General features: G+C 40.2%; 1 protein-coding gene across 1 annotated transcript; it reads right to left on the reverse strand.

Annotated features, from left to right (window-relative positions):
* Nucleotides 1–357: 357 nt before the first annotated feature.
* Nucleotides 358–9209, reverse strand: LOC134198079 (soluble scavenger receptor cysteine-rich domain-containing protein SSC5D-like). The gene is made up of 8 exons (XM_062667412.1): nucleotides 9085–9209; nucleotides 8588–9016; nucleotides 6857–7222; nucleotides 6315–6671; nucleotides 3033–3359; nucleotides 2256–2324; nucleotides 1829–2194; nucleotides 358–1766 (listed from the first exon to the last, which is right to left on the reverse strand). The coding sequence occupies exons 1-8, from the start codon at nucleotides 9182–9184 to the stop codon at nucleotides 772–774; spliced, it is 3009 nt and encodes a 1002-aa protein (XP_062523396.1). The 5' UTR covers nucleotides 9185–9209; the 3' UTR covers nucleotides 358–771.
* Between the last annotated feature and the right edge of the window lie 3523 nt (nucleotides 9210–12732).

Here is a 12732-nt window from a genome sequence, read left to right on the forward strand (position 1 = left end):
TATGAATTATTATCTAGAGTAAAGCTGCGGGAGTGGATCTGGCAGTATACAAGTTGGTAAAACTGAGGTCTTTTCCGCATTCGCCAATCCTTGGTAATGCAGTTGATTGACATGTTCAGCTCTGTATATACAGTTAGATACGTAATAACATTGTTGTACATTTTTACACTCCTAGAGTAACATTTGCTGTATTGGACTCATGTTTTATTATCTCCTCTACTCTTGGCGGCACAAATCGACTTTCAAGTAAGTTACAATGTATGTGGAGCAGTAGCTTTTAAGAGTTATGTTCACGTGATAGGATGCTAAGTAAAAAGTAAATTTTGTTTTTGCAATTAGGAAATATTGATGCGTGATAGGCAAGGTAAACTGTTCCATTCAAAGTTATTTAATATACTAAAGCAAACAATTTGGAATGACAACACAACACCAGAGGAAGTAAAATAAGTAGTGCAGATAGGTAACAGCAAATACATTAGCAAGGTATTATATGTTGACATAGTGCGGCAAATACATACTTAATTAGCGTGGTTTATGATATACGTATACTCTCCATCATTTGGCTACGTAATTAGAATGAAGAAAATTCAGATTGACGAAAGAGAAAATGAAAACATCAAATTTGCTCAGAGTTTCTATTTGAACGACAGAGACATGTACTGACGTGACAGGGGAAAGTACATTGAAGGAAAATGAATGGACCTTAAACTCATGCCAAACACAAAAATGTCATTTGAGCAAACAAAATCGATGTTCGGATAGCTTTCTGGCTCACTTCTGAACAAACGCTGCAAACCCCCATTCGGCTATGCCGCACATGTTGACGTTGCGTTCAATAAGAAAATATCCTTCATCACCCCAATCGTCACCCCACGAATTTCTCGCAATCCAATAGGGAATCCCGGATTCAGTGACTCCAAATCCTGTGAGTACAACACAATGAGTGATGCGTCTGTGGTTGCTCCCGCAGTAGCTCAGTACTGTATGCGAGTAGAATTGAAGGTTTCCGGCGTTTAGGCACGCCGTTATCGGTCCATTGCGATAGAGATAGACCATCATGTCGTATTCGTCGTCTGCAGTAGGTTGAGTGGATATCGTGATATGAAAAGAACCAGTAATACTTGCGTGAATTCGAGTGCGATTAAAAGAGCAGCTCCTTTTTTGATTATCTGTTCCTGAAAGGTAAGGATATCGACCCTCGGTCTGTATGCCACGTGCATCTAGGACGTAGTCCATTGCCTTATATGGCATACCTCCATTGCAACCGTCCGATTTTCGATCACATGACACAACCTGTTGCGTCGAGAGCTCGATGAGCGGTTTGCGAGCTTGCAGAGCAAAAGCACTTTCCATCTGAGCGACAGCAGCGAATGCCCAGGACGAGCTACATTTTCCCTGATCTTTGACTTTGGAAACGATTTGAGGAGACCGTTGTCTCCAATCGAAACATTTCGGTATCGGACCGGTCCAGTCGATTGGATTGGAGTAGGATCTTTTGTGTCTTTCTCCTCTTTCATGTGTTGACTTTCTTACGTCTTCAGTCGCAGCACTAGGCATCAAGTAAGTATTTGCAAACTCATCTTCTGATATGTCAAAAAATTTGTTGATTCCGTAAGGAGCAAATCTATCAGCAAAGTTTAGAGTTTTGATCTTCTTCAAGTTTTTATGAAAGATGGCCGCTCTTCTATTACGTTCTTCTGAGGAAGAATAGACTTTGTTGTACTCTTGGGCAAAATCTATAAACTGCTGCATATCGTTATCATGAGCTGACACACAAATTTATATTAGTTACCACAAAATTATTTACAAATCTGTTTTCAATGCTTACGAAAACATATTATTCCCACATCGTTGGCGTGTGAGCAATCTCTTTTTACTTTTGACTTCAAAGAACAAGACCCGGATGTGAAGTTGCCGGAAAGTATGCAACTATTGTCAAGTATGTGAATGCGTCCTTTTCCTTCTCCAAAGTAGGAGTATGAATATGATTCAACAGCTCCACTGTAACCAAGGTGATTGCAAATTGCGTTTGCGCTTTCTATGCCCCAATTGTCATCACAAATTGTACTCCATGATCCATCAATTTTTATCTCTACGCGACCTTCAGAGGAGCTGTATCCGTTTGCAAGCCTAAAAACTTTACTACTCGTTTCTCGTTGCTCCAAAGACGGGCTCGTTAAATTTGAGTCGTTTGCTGTGGATTGTAAGAACTTCAGCAACTGCACTGTAATGTAATGCTAAGTGACAATATTTACCATTTCGTCTACCTCTCGCGGGATCATGACCTCTGGATACTCTATAAGTGTCATAGGCCAATGAGTTATCTAGTAATACAAAAAATATTGTAAACGTGATATTAGTCAGAAATTTAATTGTTTAGATCGTAATTTGCTTGCTCTCTGTTTTGAGTTGACGAGAATGGCATTGCATGAAGGTTTACGTTAGGCCCTTAATTGTTGCATGTCTGATTCACATCACCCGCCGCTATCCGAATGACAGGGCCGCACTGATTTCACCATTACCCCATTACCCCATTATTCATGGAATGCGCATGTGCAATACGACCGGAGCACGTGGCATACGTCTTGACATCTTCCGTGTCTCATTTCTTTGAATTGGGCTTTGTCTGCTCTTCTTAACTACACGGTTTACTTCAAGAATTGGTTACTTGTTGCCATGGAGGATTATCGGAATGGATCCCCCAAACCTGACTGATGACTTCCGGTGTCATATGTATATAACGAATAATGGTAATGGAACGCCCCTCCGCGTCAGTTTGAGAGACCGTGAGTGATGTCAAACAGACATGCAACAAATGGGGCCTTAGATAGACACGCTTTGTTTACATAACTAACACCTAATAACTTAATTAATAGATTATGGAGAGATGGAATTGTGCATTTGCGTAGGTCTGTGAATGTCATATTTAAAGTAATTTGTTTGCATTTCATTGCAGATACTTGTAGTGTTGTGTTGTTGTTTTGTAAACATTGGTGACATAATAATATCAAATTGAAATAGAAAAGACTCACTCGTCGGATAGCATACGGCGCCAGCGTCTTGTTCGTGCTTGCAATTATGGACTCCCCAACCAGCGAAAGGACAATCCTGCAGCCTCTTCTCGGTGCCTTGACACGCAAGATGCGCCATCCAAATATGGTAGTGTCTACTCTGCCCGAACCATGCAGCTTTTCGATAAGCCGATGCACTGGTGTATCCTAGTTGACGGCAAACGACATTCGCGTCGTTCCAACTCCACCAATCGTCGCAAACGGAACCCCATAGTCCGTTGATAAATATCTCCACTCTGCCGCTGTGAGCAGTTCTTCCGTCAACCAAGCGAACAGGAAGAGTCTTGGCTAGGAGTAAAAATAATAAAAACTATGACAAGGAATGCAAAAACGGGAAAAATCCATAAACAATGTAAATAAAGTGCTTAATTATCGGTCGGCGCCATAAGTGCAGTCGACTTGTAATCAACATTCATGAGTTCCTGGTGTGTCTTTACATATGCACGTAAGAGTGTTGCATGCACCGGCGTAGCGTCGGGGGTGGGGGGAGCTAGGGAGGCTACAGCCCCAAACATTTTGGGCGTGTCACTTTGCTTCAAGCAGAGCTCTAATTTTAAGTTACTAAACACTGACAGTCCGCTTAATCACAGAGTAGTATGTTGATGATCGACGACGTTAATTTAACCTTATCTCTTTGACAATATACGCATCATCATGTCAGTATGATAAAATCAGTGTCGAGAAGTCGTGGACACGTAAAGTGCGTATGACCATCACCTATTTGAGATTTCAATGGCAGAGTCAAATAAGACCGCATCAAATAGGCATGCAAAAGCCTATTCATCAATTATTATTGTTTAAGTAAGTCTAGTTAATTAAGGTTGACAATCCGATTGACCGGAGAATGAATCTCCTACAGCTCCGCTACCTAGTGATTTGCTTGCACCCCACAGTACTTTCTCCACAAGTTATTCTAGCTAACTAGCTAGACCTATATTGCTTGCTATATTACGAAATGCTAAAATTGGACAGCGCGGTTTGCGCTAAATTCGTCTTCTAGATTGTATTGTCATCGAGATGCCATTTTATTTGATGAGCCATAAAAATCTTTTAGGCGCAGACAGTACCAGTGTTTTCACTCTTTTATACGCACACTGACGGCACTCAGTCCAGCAGTTTATTTGTAACCTGAAATTGATACTACGATATTAAACTTAGATGTCTACAAACTGCAAGCAAGAAAAGCAGAAAATGGGCGTGGCTTTGCGTGTGAGAAATGAGCGTGGTTTGTGGTCTAATTTATTAGTGCCTAAACTTGAGGACCATGCTACGCCATTGCTCTGCGTATTATATAGAAAATTTGTTTCTTAAATGCTACGTTCAGGACTTTGTCGAACGCAGCAAATTGAGTCAATTGAAATGTGTCGCGTTTTAAGACTTACATGTGTTGCAAATTGCGGCTTAGAGCGACTGGTCAGATAATTAATTGAAAGCATGAATTGGACAACTTGGCAAACCGACGTAAAGACAGACAACGGACAAACAGAGAGGATTTTAGTGTAGACTATAATAATGCTTTGTATAAGAATATATGTATTGACAAACAGACAGACAAACAGACAGACAGAAAAACAGACGAAGAAACAGACGGACAGACAGATAGACAGAGCAATTTCAACTAAATGTCAATCACCTTTACTTGAAGTTGAACTCAGTATAGTCTTCCTTCTTTCAGTGCTAGAGATGTGAGTAGATTGTGTGTTTCAATAACACAGACAGACAGACAGACAGAAAGAAAGAAACTTTGTTAAATTTGAAAGCTTACTCTCCCAATAGCAATCAAAAAACAGACAGACAGACAGACAAGTAGACAGATACCAATCACAATGGGCGGTTCGGAATTTTTGTCAGTACTAGCTTTGTTGCATCCTGGGCGAATGCTTTTACAGAGCTGCTATTCTGATTCCCTGTTTTACGACCTATCATCGACAGTCTCTTAAGCTCTTCAATCTCTCCAGGGGACAATAGCAAGGTCTGTCCCTCTAGGAAAACATATCTCTGATTACCTCGATGTGCTGGGAAGTTCAACAAAGGCTAACTTCTGCCACTGCTTCTTCCAATGCTCAGTATCTACTCGAAAATGCCCCCACTGCCAGAGATGCAGCCCGCCTACGCTCAACAACAGGTAAGGGCGCTGGGGACCTGCTTAACGCTATCCCTACATCGGAAGTGTTCGCACTCAATTTTGCAAATTTCGCTTGGCGTCCTTCCTTCCTTTGGGTTTGCCCATAGCCTTCTCAAGCTGGACAACGACCTGCAATTATGGAGCTCTGTTAGATGTCAGTGGATACCATTTGCTGACCTGTAAGACCGGTGGCGGGCCAGTATGGTCTCATGAATCGATTTCGTCCGTCTGGTCTGATTGTTTTCGTTGGTTGCATATCCACCACCGCAGGGAGCCAAGGAGTCGTTATACAACTACAGACAACAGACTGAACATCGTGTTTTTTGACTTGGACATTGGAAACAACGTTGGTCTAGATGTCTCACTCGCTCACCCATTCAGTAGTGACATCTTTCCATCATCTGCTGGTGTTAATGGTGCCGCTGCAGAGAGGAGAGCAGAAAGTAAGAAAAACATTTACAGCAAACAGCAATTACCAGGTGGCGTAATTGCCACTGTAACTCACTAATAATGGAGCATTTTGGAGCTTTGGGGATAGATTGGTGAAAACTCCTGTGCAAACGGACAAAGTGGGATGACCGAACGCTGCGGAGTTTATTGACTTCTTGTCCAGACGCTATTCTATTTAGCTCCACAAGTGTAATGCTAGATTCATCTCCGAAAAGCTATCTTTGCTGTCTAAAGGCAACAGATTTGACCCTTTTGCCACCAAGTACTTCAGCAACCTGCTGGTGCTGAAGGCTTTGCTTGTGCACTGTAGCTTTTTAAAGTGTAGTCCTCATTTTGCTTTACACGATTTTCTATTTTAGCTTAGTTTAGTTGTTGAACACTGCTAGTAGTTGGACAGTACATAGTACCCTGCATTGCAAAATGCATCATAGAGAGAGTCGAAACATATATGATTGACAGACTGACGGATACGCAGACACACAGACAGACAGACTGACAGACTGACTGACCGACAGACAGACAGACCACAGACAAACAAACATACATACATACAGACAGACAGACATACAGACAGAGACATTGTCAAGTTGCAGAATTTAATAATTATCGTGGAAGAGCGTGCTTTAGGAGCAGTAAAAAGTAGAATATTTGCGCTATGGCACACTTACCTGTTGAATTGCAAATAAGTCCAACGTCTTTGCTGTGATCACAGTTATGTGTTCCCCAGTCAAGACCAACTTTAAACGGAGAACGGGAATTTTGTTTAGTGCAATCAGCTAACCGGGTCAAGACTTTCGATGCATTGCTTTGACAGTTGACGTCATCCATCCAAATTGGGCCAGTGGAGCGACCATATTGAGACGAATAACTTGTGTATCCAGTATATCCTAGTTGACTGCATGCCACGAGTGCCTCAGAAGAGCTAAAACGGTCGTTACAGACTGTTCCCCATCGATTTCTAACAAATATTTCTAGTCTGCCTTGGTTTGCTTTGCCTCCATCGACCAATCTCACCGGAAACTGACCTGTCCAAGAACAAGTGATTGTAGACTTTACAAAATCAAGGCTTTTTAATTATTGTGTGCTTGCAATAACTAAACAAGGAACATGACGTCACAATTATCAATCTTAAGAAATATATTAACTTTCATGTGTCTCTTTATCTTAGTGAAAACTATCTTTAGGAGGTTGATTTGTTAGTATAACTTACCTTTTTCCTTTTCTAGACTCTTCTTTACTCCGCATGCAACGCATGTATCGCAAACGACTCCTACATCTTCACCATGTTGGCAGTCATGTATCGACCATCCGTTGAATTTGCAGTCTTGAAGATTAGTCTCGGCTCCAGTGCAATTCAGGTCGTCCATGTGTATCGCTCCTACTCCTTGACCATACGTGTTTACTGCTCGCTCGTAGCGCAAAGCTTTTGTGTAACCCATTTGATGGCAAGCAACGTCAGCCTCTTCATCGCCAAAATTGTCATCACAAACTGTCCCCCAAATTCCGTTGTGCAATAATTCGACTCTTCCCTGATATGGCAATGTACTACCAGCCAATCGTATAGGAATAGTACGAGCTTGAGAAAAAGCAATTGAGTGTAGACAATTTAGCAATATGGCTTTATATATCGTACAATATGAAAGTTTTTAGATATTGCAGTAGAAACAATTAGGTTTTTAATATGTTATTAATGATCTAGATTAGTCTATAAGTTTGACAAAGAATAAGAACAAAAATTTAATACAATAGACACAATACGTAGTCACTTTTGGGGCTTTTATGATGCAGTAAACGTGTCACACTGACAATTATCAAATGAAGACAGCAGTTTTCTTATTGCTCTTTGTTTCTACTTGCATTTCGAGTACAATAGATACTCTAGAAAAGCTGCAATATTTTGGAAGAGGAAAGGAGCTATTAGCACGACTTGCTCAAGACACGTTGCTCAGGCGTACCAAGTTTATGTTACGTTTATGTCAAGGCGTACAATATTGTAATTGGAAGTGGCTTGGTCCTAATTCAAATGTGCCTAGGGTTTCAATGTCGTAAATATTAAATGTCGTTTAATTCAGGTTACGCTCTTTGCTACAAGATGGTGAGCAACAGGTGACACGTGAAACACTTTCACTGGTTGTATCCTTATAAAAATGAAACTTGCAGAATAGAGGTGATATTAAGTCACATTGCAGTAACTGCGGAACTAATTTTATGCCTTATATATATAGTATGCAGTACAGAAAAGAATAGAATTAGTTAGAAATGTGTTTAAATAATTTACTTAAAGTTGATCAGCTACGATATATTATGAATAAATGCACGGATGAAAGTCTTTGAAATTAGTGTACTGTGCAGTGGCTTAGCGTCACCAGGATATAGCCATCATTTGTTGGCGTCGTCATGAAAATTGTGGACGGTAATATACGTGTGAGGACCAAAGCTGCATATAATAACTACACCACCCTCTTCCAGTCTGGGTTTGCCACTTATCCTGCCGTATCAGTCAAATAAGAGCCAAGGAAAGTAGGCGTGTTTATAAAAGCGGGCGTGTTTATAAAAGTGGGCGTTCCTCGTACTATGGTGAACAGTTTACTCCTTTATCTCAATAGGTCAAGCTACGCCCTACTTGACTTTGTCTTTATTGTCTTTATGATATCTAGTTAGTTGATATTATCTACTTGCAACTGTTGAGAATTTTCTGTTTCGTTCTATGTATGGACAACCGTAGTAGAAGATTACCCAACCGACTTGACCAATTTCCAAAATTTAAACAATTTAGAAAATAATTTTAATGAAAATATTTTATTATTATCGTATTATCAAACGTATATAGTGACGAATTTTCTTTCTTAGAGTAAGTCTAGTTCTATATATTTTGATAGCAATTTTAAGCTACATTATAACAATTTATTTGTTGATTTCTTTAGCTACTTGTAATCTGTACCTGGTATTGGCATGTACTTGATTATTATCTCGCAAATAGGAAGATTGGCTGGCACGACTATATCAACACCTCTGCCTTGTTCTCTTGAACACTCATATTTTGTACGAACGACACGTTCCTTGGTAGTCGATTTGCATCCCTTCCACAACATGGACACATTTTCATAGCACAGATCTATTTGCTGGGTAGATATGTTGGGAATAGAACGGATATTTGAGTTTCCAAACACAATCTCAGCGGAAGAAACAGCTAAGCAACGTTTCAAGAATTTGGCCGTGAAGTTTACTGTAAAAACAGCCGTTGGGTTTTGTGGTCGTGGCCAAACGCAAGTGGCAGTGTCTCCATCAAAAACTTGGCGCAACGCGTTTGATTTGATGTTACTGGAAGAGACCGTCAATGTCGCCTCGGAGCCGTCAAATTTTACAGCAACTGAAAATATATTATAGCATAGCTTAAATGCGATCTAAGAAGATTCGAGTATGAGAACACAGTTTGACCTTCTTTTGCTATTACTGTCGCATCACATCCAAGTCGGGTCGTACAGTACTGATAGCAGAAGATGCACATGAGCCACCGTAGTCTATTAGAGAATGTCATGACCAGGAAGAATTTTGCAGAGCAGAAGGATAGTGAAGTGGTTTGCTCTACAAGTTGCACACTCGTGCAAGGTGACTGGACCAGAGATCGCGTTAATCGCACGTGATCATAGAATGGTCGTCACAACTTCATTTAACGCGCACGATTAGATCTTGTTTCCTTCTCAACATCACCACAAACCTGTGATGTTACTTGGCACGTGCATGTACACGTTCAAAGAGTGTGAGTTTATTATTAAACTGTCAACAAGTGTCAAATATAGCCCAACTCTACTCAAGAATTTCCATTTTTTTGTTGTTGAGTAAAAATAAGAATTTAATCTAGGCTAATTATTTTTGAGAATGATAATTTTGTTATTTGGGTGTGATTGGAGTTTGGCTTTGTTGTTTTGTGTCAGGCAATGTTGTAATTGTTGACTCAACTTGTCAAAATATTTTGGAATACTTGAATTGAAACACTGATCATTTTGGATTCTGTAAGAGTTCGTTTGCTATAGACCACATTTGACGGGTTTGCTGTTGGAGCATTACGATCACCGTCACTGTTTGCGCAGGCTGGGATCTATATAGGGTGGCACTTCGGGGCCACCCACAGCCAGCCAGCGAGCCAGCCAGCCAGCGAGCCAGCCAGCCAGTTCTTCAGCTTTCGTGACCAAGTGAGGATCGTTCCAGTCAAGTTTGGTTGCATGCAAGGCAAGGCATTTTCGAAATATACACAAAATTGTACGTCTACTTGTGGCCATCAGCCGTTGACAAGTTGTAAAGCCGAGAGATCATTTAGATACTTGAGACAGTTGAAGAGCTATTTCAGAAGTACAGGGAAGAAGAAACGACTGAATGGCTTGTCACTTATGCATATACACAGAGGCATTATTGTGTTCATTCCTCTGTACATGTAGCAGCTAAACGCGCATTTACAGCAAAATATCTAGAAGATGAGAATACGTTACTGACTGATGACAGAAATGACCTAGATGACTGCCTCAGTCTTGATGGCTACAAGAGTATTAAAGTGGTTTATATTATATTATAAACTGATTTTGAGCAGCGTTTGATATTGTCTTTTAATCTAGTGAGCAAATATTTTCAATGCTGAGCATATATTTACCTGGGTCGTCTTTCTCTTATCACGTTTAGCTAGACATGGGATTGGCTAGGCTGGAATGTCATTGCCCTCTATTGCAAAATTCTGGATGCGCCTATCGGTTTCTTGCAAAAATACAGAATATGCTTTAAAATTGTTATTATTGTCTTTCTAATATTAAAAATGCGTTTACTGGAATCAACAACAGAGGACAAAATACATTAAAAATAGTAATTATTATTGAACAATTAATATTAAACTTGATGTTGAAATTGCAATCTCTTGGCTATTGCGTGTAGCAATCCATTTTGAGTTAACACTGATTCAATTGGTTGATTTCATATATTCAGACGCGTCTGAAAATTTGGTTTAGTAAAGCTTACACACCTCACATATGATTCAAAGGAGAAATCGTAGGAATTGGCGGCTGCGGGACGAAATTGTTATAAATTGCCGCACTGAAACACAACGACACACATGCACAACTATTGCTGCAACTAAGAAGCAGGGATTCACTCACTGCAAAAGAAAAAAACCCAGCTATGTCAAGCTAAAGTCTGCCAAATAGTTGGCGTTCATGTTCACTTCGTCGCGATCGCTGCATACGCGTATTCCGCTATGCCGCACATGTTGACATTGCGTTCGATAAGAAAGTATCCGCCGTTGCCCCAATCTTTTCCCCACGAATTTCTCGCAACCCAAAATGGAACTCCGGGTTCACTCACTCCGAAGCCCGTTAGAACAACACAGTGCGTGATGTCTCTGTAGTTGCTCCCACAGTAGCTTAGTATTTTATAATGCGAATAGAACTGAAGGTTTGCGGCATTGAAACACACCGTTATCGGTCCTTTTCGATAGAGGTAGACCATCATATCATACTCGTCGTCTGCAGTCGGAGTTTTTGACGTCACGTGAACGTAACCTGTAATACTTGCGTGAATTCGATTCGATATGAACTCGCAGCTCCTCGTTTTATCATCCGCTCCCGAGAGGTAGGGATATCGCGCCTCGGTTTGTATGCCACGCGCGTTCAGGACGTAACTCATTGCTTTGTGTGGCATACCTCCGTCGCAACCGTTCGACTCTTGATCGCAGGATACGACTTGTTGCGTTGAGAGTTCGATGAGCGGTTTACGAGCTTGTAAGGCATAAGCGCTCTCGATCTGAGCGACGGCAGCAAATGCCCAACACGAGCCACATTGTCCTTGATTCTTGACTTTGGAAACAATTGGAGGATATCGATCTCTCCAGTCGAAACATTTAGGTATAGGACCAATCCAGTCGATGGGGTATGTGTATGATCTCTTATGTCTATTGTCTTCCTCATGTGTTGAGTTTTTGATGCTATCGGTCACAGCGCTAGACATCAAATATGTATTTGCAAACTCATCTTCTGATATGTCGAAGAATTTGTTAATTCCATAAGGTGAAAATCGATCAGCAGAGTTTAGAATTTCGATCTTTTTTAAGTTGGTATGAAAGATTGACGCTTTCCTATTACGTTCTTGTCCTGAAGAATACAATTTGTTGTACTCTGTTGTAAATTCGATAAATTGCTGCATATCTCTGTCATGAGCTACAGTGTTAACAAATTTACATTTTTTTTTGAAACTATGCATCCATTTCTATGGCAATAGTTTAATACTTACGAAAACATATAACTCCAACATCATCAGCATGAGTGCAGTTCTTGTCCACTTCTGGCGTTGTAAGACAAGACCCAGATGTGAACTTATTTGACTGTACGCAATGATTAGCCAGCATACGTATAGGTCCTTTACCTTTACCAAAGTAGGCGTACGGAAAGACTTCTACGGCGCCAGGGTAACCAAGATGATTACAGATTGCGTTTGCACTTGCTATGCTGAAATTGAAATCACAAATTGTACTCCACAATCCATTAGCCTTAATCTCAACGCGTCCTTCAGATTTACTGTATCCTTCTGCAAGCCGAACAACTTTGTTCGCTTTTTGACTTTGCTGCATTAATCCATTTTTCAAATTTGATTTGTTAGCTGTCAGATTACAAAAGAGTTAGCAGCTGCAACGTAATTGATTCAATTTCACATATTTTACTATTTCTTCTGCCTCTGGCAGGATCATGAGCTCCAGATACGTTATAGTAGTCGTACGCTAATGAGCCACCTAATGCAGAAATACAAAAGATTATATTTATATTATATCCAATGCTAGTCAGTAACAAATGCTGCTTAGTTTTATTTAAGTTGATGACGCAAAACGTGAATTAACAGATACAAGTGAAACTGTGCATTTGAACTATTGTTATTGATCTTCTGGGGTGAAAAGAAATTAATCGAGACGAACTTTAGTTTTGCTTTACACTAAGCATAACACTGTTTTAAGTATTCTCAATAATTGCGAAGGTTATTTGGCAAAAGTTTATAAAAACAATAACAAATTGAATTCTATTATTAAGGGTGTTTTTGTTTATTCTTAACTTTATT

Source organism: Corticium candelabrum, chromosome 2, assembly GCF_963422355.1.
Source record: "Corticium candelabrum chromosome 2, ooCorCand1.1, whole genome shotgun sequence".
Classification (NCBI taxonomy): domain Eukaryota; kingdom Metazoa; phylum Porifera; class Homoscleromorpha; order Homosclerophorida; family Plakinidae; genus Corticium; species Corticium candelabrum.

Coding starts and splice junctions, on each gene's coding strand:
- LOC134198079 (XM_062667412.1), bottom strand. CDS start 9,184: ATGACATTCTCTAATAGACTACGGTGGCTCATGTGCATCTTCTGCTAT. Junction 7,223..8,587: donor CAAGTACATGCCAATACCAG/GTACAGATTACA, acceptor CTTTTTCTCAAG/CTCGTACTATTCCTATACGA. Junction 2,195..2,255: donor CGCGAGAGGTAGACGAAATG/GTAAATATTGTC, acceptor TACAATCCACAG/CAAACGACTCAAATTTAACG.